The 26802-nt window shown below is 38.9% G+C and overlaps 1 protein-coding gene across 1 annotated transcript in view; it reads left to right on the plus strand.

Annotated features, from left to right (window-relative positions):
• Positions 1 to 26410, plus strand: part of LOC117384969 (la-related protein 4B) — a 42731-nt gene extending 16321 nt beyond the window's left edge. Inside the window, exons 3-17 of the mRNA XM_055228306.1 lie at positions 4600 to 4741; positions 7356 to 7520; positions 8115 to 8193; positions 8863 to 8999; positions 13592 to 13695; positions 13775 to 13885; positions 13968 to 14021; positions 14643 to 14849; positions 15052 to 15149; positions 16021 to 16272; positions 17522 to 17546; positions 17658 to 17822; positions 18395 to 18573; positions 19196 to 19298; positions 20029 to 26410. Of these exons, the coding sequence (XP_055084281.1) occupies positions 4600 to 4741; positions 7356 to 7520; positions 8115 to 8193; positions 8863 to 8999; positions 13592 to 13695; positions 13775 to 13885; positions 13968 to 14021; positions 14643 to 14849; positions 15052 to 15149; positions 16021 to 16272; positions 17522 to 17546; positions 17658 to 17822; positions 18395 to 18573; positions 19196 to 19298; positions 20029 to 20349 (2142 nt within the window). The 3' untranslated portion in view covers positions 20350 to 26410. The remainder of the gene's footprint in view (positions 1 to 4599; positions 4742 to 7355; positions 7521 to 8114; positions 8194 to 8862; positions 9000 to 13591; positions 13696 to 13774; positions 13886 to 13967; positions 14022 to 14642; positions 14850 to 15051; positions 15150 to 16020; positions 16273 to 17521; positions 17547 to 17657; positions 17823 to 18394; positions 18574 to 19195; positions 19299 to 20028) is intronic.
• Positions 26411 to 26802: the final 392 nt, after the last annotated feature.

Below are 26802 nucleotides of genomic sequence, written 5' to 3' on the forward strand. Positions count from 1 at the left end.
GCAGAATTCGATTATTAAAACATAAATTGTAAATCTAATTGCAATCGCAATGTTTGTCTGGAAAAAATCGGTTAGATATTTTTTCCCAAATAGTTCTGCTCGACTGTTTCCATTTTCTTTCCTTTCTTCTATACTTCTTCTACCCTTCCTTCCGTCCATCCATCCATCTATCAATCCATTCATCCTTCTATACGTCTGTCATTCCTGCCATCCTTCTACCCTTCCTTTCATCTATCCTTCCGCCCTTCCTTCTATCCTTCCACCCTTCCTTCTATCCTTCTACCCTTACTAAGTCCATCCAGCCTTCCTTCCATCCATCCCCCTGTCCATCCATCCATCCTTCCATCATTCTATACTTCCTTCATTCCTGCCATCCTTCTACCCTTCCTTTCATCTATCCTTCCTACTATCCTTCTGCCCTTCCTAAGGTCCATCCAGCCTTCCTTCCATCATTCTATACTTCCTTCATTCCTGCCATCCTTCTACCCTTCCTTTCATCTATTCTTCCTTCTATCCTTCTACCCTTCCTTCCATCCATCCAGCCTTCCCCCTGTCCATCCATCCATCCTTCCTTCCATCATTCTATACTTCCTTCATTCCGGGCATCCTTCTAGCCTTTCTTTCATCTATTCTTCCTTCTATTCTTCCACCCTTACTTCAATCCTTCCTACCATTCCTTCCTTCCTTACATACTTCCTTCTTTTTTTCATCTTCCTTCTATACTTCCTTCAATCCTTCTATGCTTCCTTTTATCCCCCTATACCTTCTACCCTTCCTTCTTTCCTTGCTTCAATCCCTCTATCCTTTCTTCAACCCTTCTACCCTTCCTTTTATCCCTCTATGTATCCCTCCTTCCTTCCTTCCTCTCTCAATGAATCACTTCCTGTCTCTCTCTAACCTTTCCATCCTCGGTCGAGCGAGAGCAACAGTTTAAACATTTCTTCAAAGGTCAGGCCTGGTCCAGAAGGGGCTCCTCCGCGCGGTGATGTCAGAACCCCGGTTGCCATGGTAACGGGGCGGACAGCGGTGGGCGTTTTATGACAGAACGGGTCCGGGTTATTGGCAGTGGCCGTCAATGTGACCAGACACATGCTTTACGGCCGCGGCCCAGGAGACGGCTCGTGTTACGATATGGATGGGTATTAAAGCTGTCAGGGTTAAACTTATACACAGCACAGCTCTTACAACACAGGATCAAGACGAATTCTCTCATATTTAGAGAGATTTAGCAACTGGAAAAAATGCAGTGTATTGTGGAGTCGGGTCATTTAGTTTAATTGGGCATATGTTTGTTTGATGTGCAGTTTATTGGTGTCAACACTTGAATACTATTAGTTTAGGAGGATGGGCCAATACAAATCCTTTGAATCCATGCGCAATATTTGTCCTGCTGCTGTGGCAATATTTGCAGACAGATATTTAGTGTTTAAAATCCATAGCAAGGTCCACAGATGTATCTTAAGTGAAACGTTAATTTCTGAGCTTTTCTTCAAAGTATGTAAAAGCAAAAATAAAAACAAAATACATTTATCTGGGATATAAAATGACTGTTATGTGTTTGTGTAATAATACAGCTGTATAACCTTCTTTGCTCATTTTTACTCATTAGTCTGTTCAAAAAGACTAATCTGATGCACGTGAATTGAGGAGCAGCAAAAAATATCATCAGTATTGTTGATATCGATATTTGGTACCGATATATCACCCATCCCTAATAATCTATACACTGTATTTGCAATGCTTTATCAAATAACTGACCAGAGCATTGAACAAATTATTTTACAAAATGAAACATTTTTGTGCAGATCAGGCTTGTAAAATAATTTGTAAAGACTCTTGACAGTTTGTTGATGTGCTGTAGGTTGGTTTGTGCAGTTAATAAAATCGATCAATATTCAGTCTTGTCTAATCGTCAATGATCAGCTTGGGTCTTTTTGGTTGAGAGGTCTACAGCCAGTCCTCTGTAAAAACATGTGGTTTAATACATTTAGTTTATGTGTCAAACGGCACTGATTTAATGCTACAACCTGTACATTTATTTAGATTTTCTTGTACCAGTAGACGGCAGATGTCAAACGTGCCCCCCTCTCACCGCTGCTCTCTGCGTTACTGCTGTCTGACAGTGTGACAGACAGCATCTAGTGGTGATATGTGAGGATACAACAGGGGTGGGTCGGCCAGTCTAATTACAAATGGTAGCTTTAAAGTCTTATTTATGTTCATGAAATCAAAGCTTAAAGCCATTTTTCATTTTAGTTTTGAAAATAAATAAAAAAAGAATTATATTTTTTTCCTCGTATCACCCAGCACTAAAACGTGTGCAGCCCTAGTATATATGATGCATATAGAGTAGACGAGGCTTTATTTCCTGATCTGTAATGGGCCAATGACTCAAACTGAAGCTTTGACGAGCAGAGAGGAGGCTGCGTCCTATCGGCTTGTGCCACGTCTGAGGAGAGCTGTTCATTCATGAGAGAATCGGGCTCGGAGCTCACATTTGATGGAGCAGATCTTGATGGACACGTCGCCCTGTGGACAGTTATAGTAGACGCAGCCGGTTTATGGGTCTTCGTTATGGATTGGACCGTTGTACCTGCAGTGTCGAGGAGATTTTGGTCAGCTGTGAACGAGGATGTGACTGAAGCAGTTGCTATGACGACAGCATTGGGTTACAATCTGTTTACATGTGAGGCGCGTGTGCTTCGCTATTATATCCAACCAGTGAGTATGTTTGTGTTAATGAACTGTATGTAGGCTGCGTTTTTACTGTTGGAAAAATCTATTACAATCACAACAGATCCTGGGTTCACAGCGTTGTCACAGCACTAAAACTTCAAAATTGATTTCTAAGGAATTGATTCAATACTGGATACCAAGTGCTCATTTTTTTAATAATGGAATGTAATTTTCATATACAAAATAATAGTACTTTCTTTATCGTAACATGAGGTCTTCTCTTATCTTCTGAGTTTTCCTGAGCAGTTTTCATGTCATTTTGAGCTTTATCAGAACAAGATTTTCTGCTGTTAGTATGATTGTTTTATTTTTTATTTTTCCTGCAGTTTCGATGCTCGCTCAAATGAGTATCTAGTTTCAATTAGGGCTGGGTATCATTTAGAAACTGCCAATACGATACATACCTCGATACATAGACCACAGTCCGATATGTATTTCGATACAGCGCACTGCCGATATGATATATTTCAAATTGATTCGATACAATTCAGTGGAAAATAAAGGCTTTCGGGACACTTAATGATCAACCCCATTTTCACAAAAAAAATTTTTTTTTTATTTATTTTTTTTTTATATGGCTTCCATTTATTGAAGATGAATGAACATAACTGCATTTTGTTCTGTGCATTTTACCAACTAGAAAAACACACAGGCTGTCTCATTCACAGTTTATACGAGCTCCACATTTACATGTAACAGGGACGTGCAGTTTAACGGCTCTGTAGGGTCACAACACATTTACTAAATCACTGTGATACTAAAAGTCTTTATTAAAATAGGTTTATTTCATGTTAACTGTGGTTTAATCATCAAAACAGTGAATCAAATGTGAAATGTTCTGTATAAACGAGTTTCTTTCCTCTAAACAAGCCACACAAATGTAGCACTGTGACAGAATGATTTGATAAACTATACAAAAAAAAAAAAAACTCTTGGCGATGTATCAATACAGCAGCCCACGATATCGATACTATCATTAAATGAAACAATACGACATTTTGATATTTTTGCACAACCCTGGTTTCAATATTCATTTTAGCATCGATTAGTATCTGATATTTGATACTTTTGACGATCCTTGTTGCCAGCGCTTAAAACTGTATATTGAGGACACGTACAAGCCCTTTTTATATTTAAATTGACTGGGTTTAGGCATTGAAACTGGCAACCCAATTAAGGCTCCTGTGAGGCTCAGAGGGAAATATAAAAAATACTTTAAAAAAATAAAAAAAATAGGGCTACAACTAGGAAATATTTTGCTAACCAATTTAGAAATGATTCTTTGGATGAATGGATTAGTTGTTAGATTGCATAAGTGAATGAGGTGTTTACATTTGACTCAGCTTAAGCCAAAGTGATGCCTGTTGAGGATCTCATGATGGATTATGTTTGTATGTTTGATTGATATTTGTGTAGTAAATTAGTGTAACATATTTGATTAGTTGTGATTAATTGACTTGTGTTGGTCCTAATGTTATTAACTAGAATGTGCTGAAACTGGCCTGAAAATGTCTTGGTTGTTTCAAATATTGCACAGAAATTTAATATAGTGCCATATAAAATGCAAAAGTACCAAAATGTCACCTTCCAGCTCTTTATGGACTTCTTTATTAGGCCGACTTCTGAAAACGTCTTAGTATAACTTGTATTCCTGCAAGTATCACTTTTCTTTATCAAAGATTCCCCACAGGAACATGATGTGTCTGGCATGGGTCCTATTGAAATGTATGTCAGACACTGCAACAGTATCCTCCTTTGTGCGCTCAAGGACATATGTTGTGTGTAACTGAATGTATAAGTGTGCCTTTGTCCTCCCCCTCATTCTTTCCTAACTATTAATCTGGTACTTGTGTCTGTGTGCAGGAATCCGCCAAGGTTTCAGACCTCAACCCCAATGCCAAAGCATGGGCCAACCACATGTTTAGCCTGGAGCCCAGTGGCAGCGCAGACAACACACAGCCATGGAAGGACGGCTGCGAGAGCCCAGCCGACACCGGACCAGAGGGTGAGTGCTTCCATACCCCTAACCTGTGGAATCATTTTACTGAGATCACCTTTTTACCTATTCATACGCATTTCATAGCTCTGTGTTTCTATTCCCATGTGGCCTTATATCTGTGTAATCCCTCAGTCGTCCAGTAGGTTCCATAGTGGTCCATGTGTGTACACTAGTCTATGTGTCTTATACTTGTTCTGATGCAGCTCAAGATCATTTTAAAACTATTCGGGAAAGGTTCATTTCTGGCCTATTTTAGTGTTGATACCTCCCCATGTCAGCCTCTAGCTTCAGTAGTATTGATTAGCATCTGATTTTTGATACTTTTGACAACCTTAATTGTTAAACTGAAATCTTCATGTCTCCAAGAAAACTGAGATATTACATTTTTGCCATTTCATTCCAACAAGAGAGTCTAAATTTAGACACACGCACAATCATGTCTGCAGAAGTTCAGAGTGCGTTTGTGTCTCAGACGGCTCTTTCATCATTCATCATCAATTTTCTGTAATGAGCTGTGAATATTCTGTGGACAGACAGCTGCTTTTTTACAGCGATGTCCTAATCACTTTTTGGCAGAGGTGGGCAGTTAATGGTCAAGTAATCTATTGATTATTTACTTCGAGTAACCAATTCATTTTTTTACTTTCCATAAAATATCCTTAAAACATATTGGCTGTTGTTTTTTAAGTTATGGTTGATAGTTAAAACAAATAAATATTTTTTTCTGCTTGAAATAACACATTTATTCTTAATTTCACATCAATATGTCCCCAAAACAGAATCATTTCAGTTATATCTACAGATCTCTGGAATGTTTCGTACCAATATGCTTTTTAATAGACTAACCTTTTTATAGTTACAATTTCTATAAATTCATTTAATAGAAAATAAAGTTTTGTGTCCCATCACTTCAGCTAATACAGAGTTAAACATCTCTAAGTGTTTATTCTGTCATGTTGTGCTTTGAGTTCTGTGCTCCGTCTGCTGCTCTGAGTCATTTTGTAATGTTAGCGCCGTGTGACACTCGCTGTAATCTCCATGTGTTTGCTGTAGTCTCCATGTCTTTGCTGTGTAGTCTCCATATCTTTGCTGTAGTCTCCATGTGTTTGCTGTAGTCTCCATGTCTTTGCTGTAGTCTCCATGTCTTTGCTGTGTAGTCTCCATGTCTTTGCTGTGTAGTCTCCATGTCTTTGCTGTGTAGTCTCCATGTCTTTGCTGTAGTCTACATGTCTTTGCTGTAGTCTCCATGTGTTTGCTGTAGTCTACATGTCTTTGCCTCTCATTGCAGCCTTTTATTGAACTGGTTTGTTTACATCATTGCAGTCCTCTGTGCTCTCGCACACAATTTAACTCCCTAAACTTACTTGTAGATCTAAGGTTGTTTTCTCACATGTTAATGGCTCTGTAGACTCTCCAGTGGCACTAGATTTAGTTCTGTTTACTTTAGAGTTGGTCTTGTTGACGTACACCGAACATCATTCACACCAAACACCGTGAGCCACGTGAGAGTCCATCATCTAAGAACTTATTTTTACGACAAAGTTCTTCAAGTGGACAGAGCCCCATGAAAGTGTGCACACACACTGGCTTCCCCTATACATGGTGTGTGTTGTACGTGGTACGTGTTGTGACCTATGTATCGAAGTATGCATCGTATCGGCAACTTCTTAATGACCCAGCCTGACTCTTGAGCAAAAGTTGTTGTTTCTCTTGCTATATGAGTAAGTCTCTGTCTTACAAAAGCTTTATGTCGACAATACGAAATGATTTGAACATTTGTGTTTCTTTGTGCTCCTTCACATATGCTTTAGTTTGTACACCTTTAAATAATGCACAAAATCTGGTATTTTTAATGTTTTGTCCTTCACATTGCATTCACTTCAAATTATAAATTAGATTCTACACTCCGAGTAATTTCTTGGACTAGTACTTAGTACTTCTACTTGAGCAATATTATTTTGGAGTAACTGTACTCTTGAGTTTTTGTCTGCTCTACCCACCTCTGCTTTGGTGGTGCGGGGAGAGGACTTATCGATCAGCCTGACTCAGAGTGGCGTCTGGTTTGTCGCCCCCGTGCTGTCAGGACATTTATCGTAGCAAACTGCTGCTCTATTTAAAATCTCGGAAACTTGACTTCAGCCGATTCACCTCTTAACATCTACTCAGCTGTTTCTGATTTCATAATGCGTAGATAAAATGTGTCAAGTCATTTTTTTATTTGGAAGAAAAGGATGATTTATTTTGCAAAAGACGATATTGCCTCATTTTGACCTTTAATCTTTTATAGACCACAGCAGCTCATGTAATGAAAATTAGCTCTGATTTTTTGGAGTTTTCTACCATGTTATAACTTCTTTCCCTCATCAAAAACATGCCTGAAGAGGTTGTAGATGTCACTCATGCATGTTTGAGTAATCTTGCCATCTGTCCTGGGCTGTATTTGAACCCTTCATACGGTTAGCAGTAAGATTCTGTCCAAAGAGAGGCAGAGACTTGAGCTGCTATTAACTTTTTTTTTTGACTAGTCACGATTAGTCGATTAATCAGGCCTAGCAGAAACTGAGAGTGTTTACAGTGCAGATGTTTTTATCATTTTAAATTATAAATGTAACTGTTCCAGGGTATGAAACCATTGAGGAGAAGGCCTATAAGGAGCCCCTGGTGACAGAGCCAGATGAGCCTCCTCCAGCCCCAGTGATGCTGGAGGACCCTGCTTCTGTCCACTCCTCCTCCTCCTCCGAAGCCTACACAGAATTCAGTGACCCCGGGCAGACAGTGCACACAGGTAACGCACCACACTACACCTTCCACAATCACAAATTTGAAGCCCGATACATTGCTGCAAAAAAAATCACGATAATTTTGAATCTACTTTCTATCACTGACACAACTCTGAAATGTGATATTCCTGTAAACCTTTTTCGAAGTAAACCAAATTGTAAACAGTGTAGTCATAGATAAATAAATGTCACAATTAAACACTTAATTGTTAGTAATTAGTTCTGGTATTTGCAAAGTGTCACAGATGCGAATTATTATCAATTACTGCTCAAATATTATCAAACAGGTTTAACACTACTAAAAAATGAGACAAAAATCCCTGCTAGTGCAAAAAAAAAAAGGCACACATGTTATTGAAAATGTATTGTTCTCTTTATCGGATATTGAGCAAGAAGGTGATTTAGTAGTAGATATTGTGACGGGCCACACGCGCACACATTCTCAGAGCTTTACTAGTCTAGAGTGTGATTCTTACAGCAGTCTTCTATTATAAAACTACAAACTATTGATCTACTGTTTCTATAATCTGTGATCTAATCTTTGTAGTCCCAGTTAAAGGGTTATAATGTTATAATTTGTTGTTGTGTTTCTTTCACAGGCAGTGACACACAGCCCGAGTCTCCTCAGGATGGACTGAGGGAGCACCTGAAGAAGACACTGGAGTTCTGTCTCTCCCGGTAAGGTCGCGCTGTGAATCCATGGCCATGTTCTAATGATTCAGGCTTTTATTCATTTTCGTCACTAGTCAAAACATTATAAAAATCATTTTACTTCTTGCCAGAGGTTATGCGAGATCAGTCTGTCATTGTGATGGGTCCCGTAAAATCTGTTATGAGACATTTGTATTGTTGGATATTTCAGCGCGTTTGGCACAGATGGACACATGCAGTGGGTCTGGGGCTTTTCCATGGCAGAAAACTAATCACGCTGTCACTATTCATATTCATAGTCAGCTTTAAAATGACTTATTTCTCACTTTAAACTTAAGTAATAGTGCAATGAAAACCAGACAATAAGAAGTGCTTTATTCATGTATACTCACTACACTGCTGCTTCTACTCTCTGCTTCATGTTTTTATGATCTAAATGCACCTTCTGGCCACCTCATGTGCGCAAATGTCGAAAAAGCAACAAAAAAATCCCATTAATACAAATTATTCATGTTGTCGTGTTGCTCTTCTCTTACTAATATACTGTTTCTATCAAGTCTCAGTGTAGCTTGTGTCCAGATATAGTTTTCATATCTTTAATATACTGTTTCTGAACTCTCAGTGTAGATTGTGTAAATATAAATATATATCATTTTCGTATCTTTTCCCAACTTTAACACTGCCTTGTGTTTCTAGGGAGAATCTGGCCAGTGACATGTACCTGATCTCACAGATGGACAGTGACCAGTACGTGCCAATCATGACTGTGGCCAACCTGGACCACGTCAAGAAGCTCAGCACCGACGTGGAGCTCATCGTCGACATTCTACGCTGTAATTCAACACTTAAATATTTAATAATGTCTCAACCTGCTAGTACAAGCTGTCCCCCTTATTTTTAGTTTAAGTTATGTTGGAAGTTTAGATGCTTACAAACTGGACACTGGACGTTTAGTCGATTAAACGATCAATGGCGTCTTAATCGACCAAAACTTGTACTGATCAAATAGTTATGTTATTTAGATCATAAAGATTTATATGGGACAACAGCAGAAAGGAGAAATGAGTGAGTTTGTTAACGTACAGGCATTTTTGGTATTTGTATATGAAAACGCAGATTAAACTCATGATTCATACATTTAGGCAAGGCAAGTTTATTTATATAGCACAACTTGTATACAAGGTAATTCAAAGTGCTTTAGACATTAAAATCACAATAAAATAAACCAAAACATAAATAATCAAGTAATCACCATAAAATTAGCATTAATGTAGAAAAAAACTAAATTTTCAGTCATATGCACAGCTAAACAGAACCATTTGAACCTGGATTTAAACATTGTCATAGTAGAGGCCTGTCTCACATCTTCAGAAAGACTGTTCCAGGTTTTAGCTGGATAAAACTGAAACACTGATTCTCCATGTTTAGTCCTGACTCTGGGCACCAGCAGGAGGCCGGCCCTTGAAGTCCTCAGAGTGTGAGATAGTTCATGTGGCTCTAACATGTGGGAGGACTTGTTCACAAGCAGAGCTGCTTTAAAGTCTATTCTCTGAGCCACAGGGGCCAGTGCAGAGACCTGAGCACAGGACACATGTGAAGTACTTCTTAGTTCTAGTCAGGACCAGAGCAGCAGTGTTCTGGATGTACTGCAGCTGTCTTAAGGCTCTTTTGGAGAGGCCAGTGAGCAGGACGTTAGACCAGACTTCACCAGAGACTACTCTAAGTCTGGTTTTGACAGTAAACCTTTGATTTTTGTAATGTTTTTTAGATGGTAAAAAGCTGCAGATGTTATTGATTTGATGTGGCTGTTAAAGTTCAAGTCTGAGTCCATTATTACCTCTAGATTTCTAGCCTGATTTGAAGGTTTTAGAGAGAGAGACTGAAGGTGACTGCTGACACTTTCTCTATGTTTCTGTGGGCCAAAGATGATGACTCAGTCTTGTCTGAGTTTACCTGGAGAAAGTCGTTTTTCATCCACACACTGATGTGCTCGTGGCAGTGGCAGAGAGAATCCACTGGTTCATATTCACCTGCTGCAGTGAGACATAGATCTGAGTGTCATCTGCATAGTTGTGGTAGGCCAGTTAATGCGCAGCAATAATGTGTCCTAACGGCAGCATGTAGAGATTGAACAACAGGGAGCCTGCGTCAGTGTTCAAGCGGATGTCATTTGTCACCTTGATAAGATCAGTCTCAGTGCTGTGGTGAGGTCTAAAACCTGATTGGAAAACATCAAAGGAGTTGTTCATTTGGAGAAAGTTAATAACCTGTTGGTAAGCAACTTTTTTAAGGACTTTGCCTAGAAATGGCAGATTTGAGATGGGTCAGTAATTGTTCAGTATCGTGGCATTAAGACTGCTCTTCTTTAGGAGAGGCTTGATAACCGCATTTTTCAAAGCTCTTGCGAATGTTCCAGATTGCTCTCACCACTCACTTGCATATTTAACATGTCACTTCAAACTATTGAGCACAGACTTTAAATTTAGTTGGTAACACATTGAGGCAGCATGTAGATGACCTCAGACTGGTGACGATCTCTTGGACAGTTTTGTCAGTTACAGGTGCAAAGTGAGTCAGCTCCAAGTGTCTAGGTGGCTGAACCTTGTCATTAAAGAATACTGCAAAACTCATTACATGAGTGGAAATTAGTGCTAACGGCAACTGGAGGGTTTGTTAATCTGTTTACTGTTGCAAACAGGACGTGAGTGTTGTTACAACTTGCAATAATATGTCAGAAAAATCCCTCTCCCTTGTTCTACATAAGCTGTGGTTGTACATGTGCATCTTTTCTCTGTAAATCTCATAATGAACCTGGAGCTGTGACTTACTCCATTCCCGCTCGGCCCTCTGTCACTCTCTTTCCTGTGCTCTGACCGAGTTATCATTCCTCCATGGCACTTTCTGCTTATCTTTAACTATTTTAACCTTCATCAGGGCAATGGTGTCCAGAACATTCAAAACACTTGAGGTCAAAGACTTCATGTTGCCTCATGTTCTAATGTTGATGATTTGTTGAAGTGTATCATTTCCATGAACAGTGCACCTGTTTTATCATTTATGTGTCTCCTTCGAACAACTGCAGGACCAGCCGCTGGTTTGGGAATAACAGACAGGTCAAAGAAAACACAGAAATGATCAGACAGAGCAACATCCACCACATTGACATTTGAAATATTTACTCCTTTTGTAATAAGCAGGTCCAGAGTGTGTCCTCTGTTGTGGGTGGGCTCGCTGACATGCTGAGCCAGACCAAAGGTTTCAAGGTCAGAACTGAGCTTTTTAGTGTTTGTCAAACACATTATCCACATGTACATTAAAATCACCTGTAATGACTAAACCATCAAAGTCTGTGCACACGACTGAAAGCATCTCAGTCATATACAAACCTCCCCAGCACTGTCTGAGTTTTATTGATGATTTTACTAAGTAGAGTATGGAGGGGGTTTGTTTTAGCTCCATTTAGTATGTTTCCATTAAAGGAAACATACTCAAAAGATGAAAACATCCCAAATGACAACCTGTGAGTAACTAAATTATCTCTAAAAAACACACACACACCTCCACCCTTTTTGTTTACTCCTGTTTCAGATTCAAATTTGAAGTTGGGTGGAGTTGATTCTTCTAGAATTGCATTATCTGTGTTTTTGTTGAGCCATATTTGGTTAAAAACATAAAGTCAAGACTAAAATAAGAAATAAAATAATTAATTAAAAATGACTTGTTACATAAAGATCTGACATGGAGCACAGCAAGTTTCAGATTAGTTTCAGTAGGACTGGATGTTATCTTCTTACAGGGAATGTGAACTAAATGTCTGTGATTGGACAGTCTAACTGTTCTTCTGTTAATCAGTCTACGTGGTGTAACTGCAGATACAGCTCCACCACAGGGCCTCAGCATGATATTATCTTTATCATGACTGTCCTGGGACAGCAGAGACCCTGTGTGTCCTAGCTCTTGGTGATAACAGCTTTGGGAGAAGGCAGGAAAGGGCGAGCAGAGGGGAGCCTGGATGAGGGACCAGGTGGGGGCTGAGGGCCGAGTAGGTAGTTGAGGACCCGTCTTTATATTGTTTAAAGTTGGTCGAGTAAAAAGGGTACCACGCCCTCTTTTTAGCCGACCAGTCAATTTGCAGCAAATGTCTTTAGTCAATAAGAATTTCTTAAATCGACTCCAGCCCTACTGGACACATTTTGTTTTTCTTTTGGCTGTGCCCAGCTTTTTTCTACAGTTCTGTGAAATGTGTTTTGTCCTAATACAGATGTATTGTAAAAGCAGCTCTAGGTTTCCAAATGAGATTGCTGTGTGCAGTGTCTATCCAATTATAAAGCGTTTTATTGTCCAAGAATCAGAACATGTTTTTTTTTTCTGTTTTTTGGCTCACCATGACGAGTTATAAACTCATCACAGTGAATAATCAGGATGTCTTGGCTAAGTGGGGAATAACCCTGGTACGCTGCAAACTGCTAAAATGTGAAAAACGGAAGTAGTTTATTTTTAAAACGATAAAAAGCAGGTACGGTGCCTTTAAGAGCAAAATAACTGCTTACAGGTGATGGGGAAAAAAACTGATTTCATTTTTTAATGATTTACTGAATTTATCCAAGCTCTGCACACTTGAGTGAGTACTATTTAAAAACAGAAGTTGGTGAAGCTTAATTAAAGTCATAAATTGTGTGTAAAATGGACAGGCAGGTGGGCCTCTGCTGGATGCATTTTAACAACCCCCCATGGGAAATCAGATTTACTTAGGCTTGTGTTGTGGCTTCTTGAGCAGCTAACGAACCTTGTCTTAAGGGTTTGATTCTAGGTAAAAAAAAAATTCTGAAGTGACATGAAAGCCTAATTAATTTGGTTAGGTTAATAAGTATAGAGAAAAAAAACAAGCATATAATTACACCTGTGCAGAGATGCAGAGATATATTGAGACGTTTTAGTGTATCAGTTATCGGCTTTAAATCTCCAGCATAGGCCGATATTTAGTTTTGGTGGATTTGCTGGCAGAACATACACACAAAGCTTTATTTTAACTCTTTAATAAATGAGATGAGAGATAAATGCACTAACGCTGCTTTCTTAAAGGTTTGTGACATAAATTAAAATTGCATAGTTTGAGGAAAATAATCAAAATCTGCCCAACACATTGGCCCAAAAATATTGACAGAGCTTATTGATCATTGGTTGCTCTGTATTATAAACAATTGGTATCGGCATCAGCTCATCAGCTATGAAACTAAAAACTTATAAAAGAGCTGACACTGGTCAAAATGACTTTTTAAAGATTATATATAGACATTTGTGCCATCATAATCTATGGGAAACACTGATTAGACCATAGGTTAGGTCTCGCACAATTTTATGACTAACAGTAATGGCTCTGTACTTTTATTTTTAATTCTTATGATTTTTTTTTCTCTGTTCTTAGCTTTGCCACTGGTCCAGGTGGATGAGAAGGGGGAGAGGGTGCGGCCCAATCAGAACCGCTGCATCGTCATCCTCAGAGAAGTCCCAGAGAGCACACCTATAGAAGTACGAGCACGTCAACACTAAACCAAACGATTACTAAATGGAAAAACAAACAACAATATATTTATGACTTTTTTTGAAGGAGGTTGAGGCTCTGTTCAAAGGGGATAATCTACCGAAGTTCATCAACTGTGAATTTGCCTACAATGACAACTGGTTCATCACATTTGAATCAGAAGCAGATGCACAGCAGGTAGGTAGACCTCGCAGACCTCATGAATGTGGTGAAACCTAAATGACAAATCTAACTCTGCTGGGATGTTTCTCTGCTCCAGGCATATCAGTATCTCCGCGAGGAGGTCAAGACCTTCCAGGGAAAGCCTATAAAGGTACTTCTCATACAAAGAGTAAAATTCAGGATAATAATGGACAGGGACTTCTGGTCATTTATTTGTCCAAAACCCCATTTTACAGTTGATGTCACAAACTCGGACAAACGCACACATGACACACATTCTACATTTAAATACTGTAAAACTAGAAATGTGTATGAAAAAATGTTGGTGGTTTTGACTGATGAGAGCATACTGGCAGTATCTCGTGCAGCAATGTGAGATTTTCTTTCTGTGCGTTTACAATTGGATCGGACAGAAATGTGTTAAGTGCTGGTGAGGTACATTTCTTCAGAAGCTGTTGATCCAAAATACACTGCTACAATGACAACAAAAATATTCAGTAACATAAATCAAAAAATGGTGAGGCCAAAATTGTGAACTGTACAATTTTTGTGTTATAATTGTCAAAATCTCAGTCAAAAGTCTTGTTCTCGTGGCAACTGTCTCTCATCCCACCCCTAGAAACGAGAAAATCCTACTTCTACACTCAATTTCCCTTGTATTTGATGTGTTTATCACCTCATTTTTTGTTTGCAAGTTGCGTTTTACGTCTGGTTAAAGATGAGAAATTCCCTTGTAATCCTGTTATTCCTTATTTTTTAAAATTTCCTTCAGGCGAGGATAAAGGCGAAGGCAATCGCTATCAATACTTTCATGCCAAAGAACGGTTACCGGCCAGTGGAGGTGAACCCGTACGCCCAGCGCCCGTACACGTCCTACTACATCCCCCCAATGTACAGCCCCCAGCAGCAGTTCCCCCTGTACAGCCTCATCACACCCCCCACCTGGTCCACCACACACAGCTTCATCGACCCAGCGCTGGTAAGAGACACATGGACACGTGACTATCTGATATAGGTAATCTTCTAATAATCTGTGCAGCTCCATTGTGTTTTTAAAGTCCATACACATTCACCAATCGTTCTCTGCACAGTTAAGCAGCTTTAGTGCTAGCAGCCTTTTGTTTTTAAATGGTTAATAGTGATTTGTTGATTTCATTAAAAGTTTGTTCTCGTGATTTCAGGTTGCACCTTTTCACAACAACCAGTTCCTAAACGGCTTCAACGGTTTCAAACCAGCCACAACTCCACTCACTGTCCGACACTACTCCCCCAGAAACAGGTCAGTGCTCCAGTTACAGCACACTCATGATTTTATTCATTTGTCGTTAACACTTTAAAATGACTACAGCTTTAACTTGATTCAAGAATGATTCTGACTTAGGAACTACTCAGTTTAAGGCGTTAGGAGTGAGGATTAGGGTAATTACTAAACTTTGATCATTATGGATTAAGTCTTTCCTCATGTTTTTTAATGCTGTGCAGTTATTATGAAGTGTTACCATTGTGTTTGGGCAGCCTCCCAATAAAAAACATGTTTTTTGTTTGTAAGTGAAAAGAATATGACAAAAAAGCACTAATGGTTTGTTCTGTTTAAAGCAAAATATTGTCAGTAAATTTTGAGTGGAGTGGTTTAACATTTCAAAAATAAGAAAATGAAGGTATGAGCAACAGTCTAAAAATTAGTTGATATTAAACACTTAGAAGGTCAAGTGTTGACCTTCTTGATAGATCCATTTAGGGTAGTAATCTGAAAATACTAAAACTAGTATTGAAACTAGATACTCATTTGAGCTGGTATCAAGACTAAAATGGTCACATTCACAGGACAGAAATGAACCTTTCCTGAATATCTTTTAGAATGATCTTGAGCTGCATCAGAACAAGAATAAAACTACATAAACTAGTATATGCCCATGGACCACTATGGAACCTACTGGACGACTGAGGGATTACACAGATATAAGGACACATGGGCATAGAAAAGAAAGTACTATGATTTAATATTGAAAATCTCATTCTGTTGTGTGTTTTTTATTATCGCGACATCAGAATCTGTGTCAGATATAGAGTCTATTCCTTCGTATCGATATAGAGTTTGAAATTGTAGTATCGTGACAACACTAAATCTGACCACCCTTGTTTTCGTCAAGGAATCCCAGTAAATCCCACTTGCGACCGGCCGTGCCCACAGCGGACCGTAGCCCTGGACTTCTGGACAGCCCGGGCCTGTTCCCCAGCTTCCCCACCGAGAGGCTGAACGGGGTCCGGAGCAGCCCTCCCACGCGCCTCCCCAACGCCCAGAGCAGGAGCCGGCCCCCCTCCACCACCCCCTTCCCCCGCAGGGACACCGTGGGCACGGGGCGGGTGTCCGAGCCAACCACCAACGACTTCGGAAGAGGAAGGTACGTATGAATGATGGACAACCAAGATACCACTTAAGGTAATTTAGGTCGTCTGATATCGCACAATGGGCAGCTTATAATGCATATGACAGGTTTTTGTTGTTTTTTTTTATTTTTTCTAACTATGAGTTGGTTTGGTGAGATCGTACCTGTGGTTAATATTCATAGTTTTACATCAATTAAGTGGCAGTTTGTTTGTTTTTTTATTTGTTTTTTTAACTTAAACGTTTTTCCTCACAAACACCAGGAAGTAGCAATGCAAAAAATCCCTGCTTTTTTATGGAATTTTCTGGCAGATTAAACAATTTAACTGTAATTTTGACAGCTTTCGGCCCTTGTTAACATTATGTTTGCTATGTAACAGAACTGGAATTACCCATTTCCAACCATTAATAGAATAGAATTAATAGACCTTCCAAAACAAGGCAGCATTTTTAGTAAAATCTTAAATATGATAATGTTAACTATGTTTTAGTGAGAAATTACCAATAACCTGTCATATGCACTTCTTTGGCATTGCACCTGTTACTAAATAATGGTATATAATGGGTGAAATTTGGATTTTGCTGTTATACGAACCATTTATGTCTCAACTAATCCATTTGAATTGACAGATCATGTGCAATATTCTGGTCTTTTGCATTGCACATTTTCCTTACAAAATGCATTTTTATATTCCTTTATTGCAATCTAAAGTAAACCAAAAAAAAAAAAAGTCTTAGTCAAAAAGGAAGGATCTGCCAATACAGAGGAAGCACTAAAGGTTGGGGGATTGGTCGGCCTGTCACGACACCGCATTGTGAAGCATGATATATTGCTACGGATAAATATAACGATAAACGATAATATTGAAACTATGCTTTGCCACTGACGCAATAACACTAAAACAGGATAATCCCAGTAAAGCATTTAAAACATAGTATCATTAAAAGGCAACAAATGTCAGAATGAACCAATAATTAGTCTTGGAAGTAACTTTTTCCTCTACATTTCAAATCTTATCGTATTACATAAAAAATTGAAGAAACCGTCCCAGTATTGCAAAGAAATTATACACATAATAAATATTGAGGTCCAAAATATTTTGTTACATCTTTACTGTATTGAACAATAAATGGATATAGTGATTATCGTGACAGGTCTAGGGATTTGACACTAACAAAAACTCCTCCAGTCAAAACAATGTCAAGACTGATGTTTGTAAATTGAAGTGTTCTCTTTCTTAAAGGAAAAATATTTCTGCTTCTAGGAAAAAGAGGGACGAGAAGTTTACAGTGAGTATATATATTTTCTTTTTCAAACATTTGCTTCTTGTTTGGCTGAATTTCACAGAAATAAACTTACTTAAAAAAAAAAAAAACTGCATCTATTTTTATTTTTTGCAGAGAGTGACTCCCCCGTCACCACCTCCCAAACCCCCGTCTCCGAGGCTGGAGTTGGGCTTGTCCAGTTTCCCTCCTCTCCCTGGAGCAGCCGGTCAGCTCAAAACTGAAGACGTGTTTGAAAGCCGCCTGGCCAGTAGCGTTGTCATCGGCAACACCAAGGAAAGGGTACGACATCACAACAAGTCTCATGTTAAAGATGTAAATTTTCCCCTTTGTTTTAAGAGTTCAAAAGCGTCGCGGGGGCTAATCAGCTACATGGTAACTAATATCTGTAACATGGTTGATTTAAGTCCAAAAAGCAAATTTAAAATGCAAGATCCTGCGAAATAATTTAATAACGTGGTGGTTTATAAAGTTTCAGAAACAGATTTTAAATAAAAAAAATCATTAGTTACCACATAGCTGATTAGCCATGAGCAAGCTTTTAAACTTTTAATTATTTTTTGACTAACGAAGAAATTAGGGCATGGGCGTTCACTGTTGAGCTTCATTATGCATATTTGATTAATCTTTATATGCTCGGCAATCAAGACGAAAATGAAAATTCCAATTCGCTCCTGTCCCCCACACATGCCCTCTGCTCTCTACTTACTTCATTCCTTTTATTTTTGTTTAATCGGTGATGCACAAACAATACTGCCCAAAAGAATGTGCAACAAGCGCATAGATTATATCTACAACAGTGAAAAGTAATAATATGTCAGACCAGCCTAACTGATCGTCTTGTTTCGTTTCAGAATGTAAACGCAGACTTGAGCTCTGGAGCCATTTCTCCTTCGGGCCCCAAAGAGTCACAGCCATCGTCCACTTCCCCCAAACCTAGCAGCCTCCAGCCATCGACCGTCACCACGACAACCACACCGACTCCCATCGCCACAGGAACGCCGCTCACCCCCGCCCCTGTCACCTCCACAGTGTAAGCATAGACACTCATAGTCATTCATGGACATTCTCCATCTTACTACAACTTGACCACTACCCAGAGTTGCTTCAAAGTGAAAGCTCCTTCACATACTAATGAATGGTGAAGTATATTGTATAAAAGTATATTTAAAATCTTAATTTATCTGGTCTCCTCACCAGCAACAGGTTAAAGAGGATGTTTAGTGGTCACTAGATGTTTACCAGACACACACAAGTCGGTTAGCTGTTAGCTCAGGTGCCACTTTGACATGCTAATTATTATCTAAAATGAAACAACAAGACGTTTACACACTCAGTATTTATTGTTAACAAGACAATGTCCTCACCTAAATGTGACCAAGGGGTTGATACCAGCCAGGGGGGGGTCAACGAGGCGACAATGGGGTCAGTTTTCCCAGGTCTTGGGGTACAAGGGGCCCAGAATTGGACCCTCTTCTGACTCATTTATATTAGACAGGGGCTCCCAAATGTCTGTCAATGGGCCTGGTACCAGATGACCCCGTCTTGATTATTCAGAATTTGCGATTTTTGAGAGCCAATGCTAACAACTATAAAAGGAAAGACAAGGGACTGGCTCCAGTGTTCCAAAATGTTCTTGTTTTTGTGTGTTTCAGCGAGGTGAAGGTGGCCGAGGTGAAGGAGACGCCTTTAGTGGAGCGAGTTCTTGGGACACCGTCTACTGCCAGTAAATCTGTGCAGGTCAATGGAGCTGCCACAGTTAGTATTTAGTGCATTTTCACTGTTTACTACACCAATGATTGTTGAATTTTAGATTACTGAAGAAATACCTCCACCAACTTTCTTATAACGATAAACTTCAAGAACTACTGTTATCACAATACTGTTAGTTTACCGTTCAATTTCCTCTTATATGTGACATTTTGAGTTTTCAGAAGTTATATTTAGTTTTAAATTGTTAATTCTTGTAGCAATTCTTCATAATTCTAAAATGATGAATGAAGGAATTAAGTAACTGCATGATGAACACAGATGTATAAAAATGGCATGATGTACCTGTATCCTAAACCAGGTATCATTTAAAGGGTCCATATTACACTATTTTCTGATCTATATTATAATGTTTCCTCATCAAAAACATACCCAGAGTGGTGTTTTGTTTCATTCTCACATGTTTAACACACAAACCCTGCAAATTTAGGCTGAGTTCTTCTCTCAAACAGAAAATGCTTTGTTCCCTCTTGTGATGTCATGGGGTAATACAGGAAGTTCTCTACTGTTTTTAATCTCCACACACCTTCTCTAGAATCATTTGGATATTTTCAGTCCATGTTACCTCCTCAAAAACATACCTAAAGAGTCAAATTTGTGTATAATGGGAGCTCTATGTACTGGTAACACCTATTATTAATTTATATCCTTTTTATTAAAGTTATCATTTCTACTTTCAAAAAGACACCATTTCACTAATGATGTTTGTCTTTTTTAGGAGTTGCGGAAGCCATCATACGCCGAGATCTGTCAGAGAATCAAAGACTCGGCGTCCTCCTCGTCACAGGCATCTTGTAAGGAGCCCAAACCCAGTGCTGAGGACCGGAAGTGCCCTGAGCCCCCCCATCCCCCAGCAGGAGGTGACGCCCCCCTCACCACCTCCGCCGGCGCCAACAAGCCCCCCAGAGAAAGCCCCCAGCCCTTACCAGGACGAACGCCGCGGGACGCTCCCCGCCGACGATGGGTCTCACCTCCTCCACTTCCAGGGAAAAGCAACATCAAAGACCCCCACCACACACTGCCCAAGTCCCCCCAATAAAGCCCCCTGCACCACCCTCCCACCCCAAACACGTCAGGGCTGTCTATCCCAGAATCAGCATCAAAAATCCATCAGAGGAGGCGCCTTCTTCTGATCAGGGCTCGCAGACAAAAGCACTTTACTGTGCACGTACAGCACCATTTCATTTGTTTTAGTCTAATTTATTTTAATTTTATTTCCTTTTTTGTTCATTTAATTTGGTGTCGAGTTTCGACAAGAAACAATTGGGTGTTACAGGCCTTGTGGGAGTGGCAGCGATGGCATTGTCGTGCAGCTTTATGTAGCTAATATTATCAGAACATATAACATCTCATCCTCCCATTCGTACGTTTACAATATGATTGTGAATCATTTTTTATTATTTTTTATTAGCTGTTTCCTCCAAGTTTGAGCTTGCCTAATCCTGCTGTGGTTTTTATTGGTTGCTAACTACTGCTTTCTGCATTGCACGACAGTAAAGAAAAAGGGGCATTCAAATCTGAAACCAAAACCTTTAAAACACCTGATTTTTCAACCTACTGGCTTAGAATTTTTTAAATATTTGCAAATAAGTCCTTTCAAAATGGTGGAACAAATACACTGACACACAGCTGTCAAATCCATGAGGTTAATTCTGTGTACAAGACTAGGGTAGATTTGGTGAAGTTGACTGCTGCCCTTTGGCTCCGTTTGAATAAGTGCAAAGCTCTGGCATGTTTCGAGTTTGGTGTTTCAGAAATGATTCTGTAGTTTTATTAGAGCTCTATCTGCAAAGCAAAATGACAACCTGTATTTGAAAAAGGGACGTTTGGAGGTCCCATCTGCTGTAATGACGCCTTTTAGTGGAGTTTTCTGAGAGGTTTTAGGTTTGAAGTTGTAAAGTGTGGGTTTTTTGAAAGTTGAAGTGATTGGATTTAGTTGGAGCCTTGTTGAGTAAGGGTTTGAGTGACGTTGAACAAGTTGATGGGTAAATGCAACAGAAAAACTTGAGTTAAATGCAAGACTTCTTCATAGTCTCTTTCTTGAGTCTGTACCACTATTAAGTCATTGTCCACATACTTCCCTGCGTCTGTCCTCCTTTAATGAGCAAAACGGGACGAGATTAACTGAAGCACATCGAGGCACCAACACTTTTGTTTAAAATAGTCCAGTCTAATGGTCCATCCAATCCACTTTATTTATATAGCACATTTCATAAACCGTTTCCAAAGTGTTGCACAGATACACAGTAACAACTACAACTATCATAATAAAAATAAACAAAGCTTAGATTAATCGTATGAATCTTAAAACAATAAAACCAGTAAAATCAGGTAAAAGCAACCTGAGGGCCTAACTTGAGTATCGGTCTGTAGCAGCCACTCGGACAGAAAACAAGTTGAAGTCTTGCTTGGAGAAAGAAGTCCTCCTAAAAACGATATAATAAAACAATATTTATAAACCCAAATATTACCGACATATTGAAATTCTTCTTACCGTTTTCTTACCAACACATTTTGCATTCATGATCTGAAATTGATTTAGAGTAAAAACAAAGAGCTTTAACAAGAGCTAATGGTTGATTCAGTGTTTTTTTAATTAGGAGTGATCCAGCCATGATAAGTATGGAGTAAGTACAGTCTGAACAGTGTATATAAACCCACAGTGGACACAGTCGGACAATAATCACACACAACCTGAAAATATGACTTCATTTCGGAAAAAAACTTAAAGATGGTCCTTGGAATGCGTTGTAGGAATGTCCAGAGATTCCTCCTGAGACTGACCCTATATGTACAGTAGCAGAATAGATTGTAGTGGACATCTACAGTCAAAAATGTTCCCATATAGTCTAAAAAAAGAACTTGGGCTGGACACTGGGATAAGAAAATCTCACTTTGTTGCTCTATACATAACATAAAAACTAACTACACTGTTCAACACTGCTAAAATATGAAATACAGGCATTCAAACTCCACAAATGATATGAAAGAAAGTTGTTAATATAGAAATTATCTGAACCAAATCTATCAGATCACCCACACACCCTCTAGTGTCTCCCATAGAAGCGCCCCGTTGTCTACGTGACCAACGGGACCGGGCCCATTCCACCCCTGGGTCTTTGTGTGCTTGGGTTAATCTTGCTCCACCTGAGATGCAAACCTCCATTTTGTCACAAACCACAGCCGTGTTCATTTTCAAAAGCCTTGTGGGACCTCGTATGTCCCGCCAAAGTCTTCCTGAATCTACAAACAAAGCATATTCTGAGTAATTCTATAAAGGGAGCATTCTGGGTAATCCAATAAAGGACGCCAATGTGCTCAAGGTAAATGATAAATGACAAACTCCTGCTCATAGCGTTTCATTTGGAGGCATATTTTCGTTTGAAGGACTGAAATGCACTTGGATGGCTCCATTAGCGATTTCATTTTTTCTCATTGGTGGAAATGGTAAAAGAGGCAAACCATATCCGCTTATATTTATAAACCAATGCTGTTTGTTCCATGAGAAATATTTTGTTTTGAGAAAATACATAGAGATGCCGCTCTATATATTTACGCTAAATGTAAAGAAATGTCCATCCAGTGTTTGAGAAACTTGAATTTTATTTAAACTTGAAAAATGACTTTGCCTTAACTTTTTATACAAGACAAGCATAGAGTTTATTTCTTTTGAGAAACCCCCTTGAGTGTGGAGAGTACCCCCAGAGTTCAAATCTAGACGCATTTTCGTTTCTTTCCCTTGATTTTTGTACAAAAAAGTTGAATTATTTAGTTTTTGTTTGCGGGAAAGAATATTGTAAATGCAAAACTAGTCAATACTGTATTAAATCTGTGCACTTTGAAGTGTGTGCTTTGCCTGTACAGTTGTAAATAATCAGAAAATATAAGGGGTACCTTAAAATGATTATAAAAATATATTGATCTTGTTGAATTATTAATGTTGAGCTGGATGTAGTATATAAAAAAAACTTATTGTTGTGCTTTCGGAGATATTTTCTTCAAGGTTTTTGTTCATTTTGTTTGCGAATGTTTGAATTCTGATTGTATGTTGTTTTTTTTTCTGTCTCATTCCATGGTTTGTACCTGTCCAGGTGTGAACAGGTGTGACTTAAGCCCTGCCCCCTGCTGCCTTTAGTTCAGTTTGTGGTACTGACAAAGTGCCCACAGATGTCTTGCGTTTTCAGGCAAACCCAGCGATGTGACGATGGCGATGGGCGAATTTTAAGAAACTGAAAAAATATTCCTGTAAATACTGACATAGATGGCTATATGTACCGATGTTTAACTTTTTCACCTAAAAACACATTTTTAAAATCACATAATCGCTTGATTAAAAAAAACTACAAATGCCCAAGACATTTCTGAGTAAATATTTGTACATGTAGTCACGTTTTAAGACTGGAATAAACACGGTGGCCAAAGAAGTGAAAAACTCAGATCCTTTTCATGATAAGAGTAGCCGCTAAATTTCACCTTTACCCAATTTAAAAAGTGCATCAGTGAATTAAGTATTTTTTTAAATTTAGAAACAAAAATGGATGGATTTTAAAAGTAAATCTCATGCTGTGGAGGTGCTTCATACTTAATAAGCCATGTGTGGTACAGGTACTGCAATAACAAAGACGACTTTATTATGTTTGACAGAAACATAGAAGTAGCTTTAATATCGGACGATCTCTTTTCAAAACTAAACCAAAATACTTCCTTCCACTTCCTCCACAGTTCTCTCAGTCTTATCACATTGAACCCTAAGCACCCCATAGTAACATTGAACTTCCCTGACATATTAGCTTAATGTTAATACACCACCTGTTTGTAAAATGAGCACACAATTCACATTCTGACCTCCGTTGTTTATTCCAGTTGTGACAATGTATAAAAGCATTTGAAGTTTGAAGTAGTGGGGTTGTCAAAAGTATTAAAAATGACATACTAATCGATACGGAAACTAATATCAAGACTAGATACCGCAAAAAAATCACATTAACACTACAAAATTTGAGCTTTCCTGCACAGTTTTAGTGTAATTTTGAGCTTCATCCGAACAAATGTAAAACCTAATGTTAAGATGAAGAAAGTACTATTATTTTGTATATAAAAATTACATTCTGGCAGCATTGTGGCATCATAATCGAGTTTGAAATTGTAGTATCGTGACAACACTCATTCGCTGAAGCCGTACGTCCTGGGTGGTGTCGTGGTCTGTAAAGCGGTGATGTCTGGTGGGCACTAGTTCTCTGGTGCTTAGCAAAAAATCTGATGCGTTTTCTGTCTGCAGTTCATCATGTGACCAAAACAAGTGAAGCCATTTTTGCAAGGCCTGAATATTTAAATGAACGTGAAACAGCATCGACACAGCTCATGACTTGTGCAGCCTACGCAGTTTAGCAAAAGGCAGTTTTAGTTTGGGTTTAAAGGTTCTATATTACACAAAATGCGTGAGCGTGAGCTTTAAGTCACGTTCTAATGCTGTTAACTCATCAAAAAACAGACCTGGAGTTGTGTTTTGCTTCATTTCACACGTTTGAGTAACACTTTATCAGTCTGGCTACATATTCACAGCTCAAAATGTCCTTTTCCACCTTGTGATGTCATCATGTGGCAGTTTTCAAGTCAACATCTACGTTTTACCTTTAGTTTCAACAGAAATCGGCAATTCCTTGGTTTAAATCATGCAACTTATTCTCGTAAAAAGAAATAAATATGCAGCGTTTGTGCGTTAAACATGTGCGAATGAAACAAAACACAACTCCAAGTCTGTTTGTGATGAGGAAACATAAAAATGATTGGACAATAGCGTAATATAGGCTCTTACTTGTTGGTTAGGCGATGAAATAGAAAGATGTTTAGGGTGTAAATTGAGCTGTTTGATTTTTGTGGCCTGGATTTTGTCTTTAAAACTCATTTTGGAGAGATTTTCCCAGTACCAAAATCTATGCACGCAACGACTTGTTGGCGAGGTTGGCAGAAGGCCGATTCATATTGATTGCATGATGAATCTAAAACTATAAAAAGCACATAAAAAACACAGAAAACGCATTAGATCTACTGCATTTTTGTGAAAAGATGGGAATTGGATTTTTGAGCAAATTTTAAATGGGCTACATTTAAACTAATTCCTGTCGCACGAAACTATTCAAATTAGCCAAAAATATAGCGCTGCTCATCTCCCGTTTTGGGTTGTTCATCTGTTCCCTTTTTGATGTCTGTCAGCTTTTACAAGAAATCAATGTACAAATGTTTATTTTGGGGGCTTTTATTTTTGTTTATTTTTTCTGATAATGGAAGGGAGAACGGAGCCCGGGAAGGTAGCGGCTCTTACGGAGATTTGTGGCACATATCGCTAACCTAGCTAACATCACACGGACACACTTCAAAATCTACCAAAAACTGTGCCATTTCTGTCATCTTTTACACTCACTGCAATGGAGGAGCTTGAAATGAAACTTTGAAATGAGACATGCTAGCGTCGTTTTGCACTATCTGAGACCTGATTGGACGAGCCACACGGATATACAAAACTGCATGGGTGGGGACTTCCTGCCGTTTTCTAACTGTCCAACGTGGATGTCGAACTGTCACAGGTTCTCGCAGTTTGCCGCCAAAATGAACGCTAACTTTCTGAATGGACTTCTCGGGAAGCCTCGATCTCTGCTTGCGGTTTTGACAGTGCCATTTTGAAGTTCCTTGTGTAAAAATGGACCGCTGCTTTTTTGATCTTTTTGTTTTGTTTTTTTTAAACGATACTACCGAATGCAACAGACTGGACTCCTAATCAACTCACTGTGGTTCTAACACTCACTAACAGCTGTGGACAATCGAAAACTCCGGCTGCGTGTAGTTTGCTAACTTTGGACCATTTAGCCGGCACGACGACACGCGGAGATTTGTGTTCAAAGAGGGCTTCTTGGACTACTGTTTGTGTTTTGGTTACGTTTTCTTTGGTTTACTTTCGGGGCTATTCTTCCATGGAGACTGGAATCAAGCGCTCATGTCGGCTCTAGATCATTTAAGTTACTCTTGTGTCATGATGTAAAACTGTCTAATTTGGAGAAAAATGTAGCTTACTGAAAAATAAAGATTTAGGCACTGATGAGAAACCACATGTGTCCTGGTTATTTTGTGAAACAATAGAAGTCATTACTTTATTAATGTCATTCTCTTTTCATGTGATATTGATGTTACTGGTGACAATGCTAATAATTTATTCACAGTTGACAAAATATTTATGATATGTTGTGTATATTAATGTTTTACATGTTTTTGACAATTAAGGTTCATTTGTGATTCTTTAGAAGCCAATAAGATCTCAGTATGTAAGACTTTTAACTTTCATAAACACACTGGGCATGAGGTCCAATTTATGTTGTAATGTGGTGTTTTTGTTCTAAAGATGATTATCCAATCAGAAAGCACAATGAGCCTCATGAGCGTCTCTCATTTGGTTTGCCAGTTTCAATGCTGAAATCCAGCTGGTTTAAACCTAAGAGCA

Source organism: Periophthalmus magnuspinnatus, chromosome 17 (assembly GCF_009829125.3).
Source record: "Periophthalmus magnuspinnatus isolate fPerMag1 chromosome 17, fPerMag1.2.pri, whole genome shotgun sequence".
Lineage (NCBI taxonomy): Eukaryota > Metazoa > Chordata > Actinopteri > Gobiiformes > Gobiidae > Periophthalmus > Periophthalmus magnuspinnatus.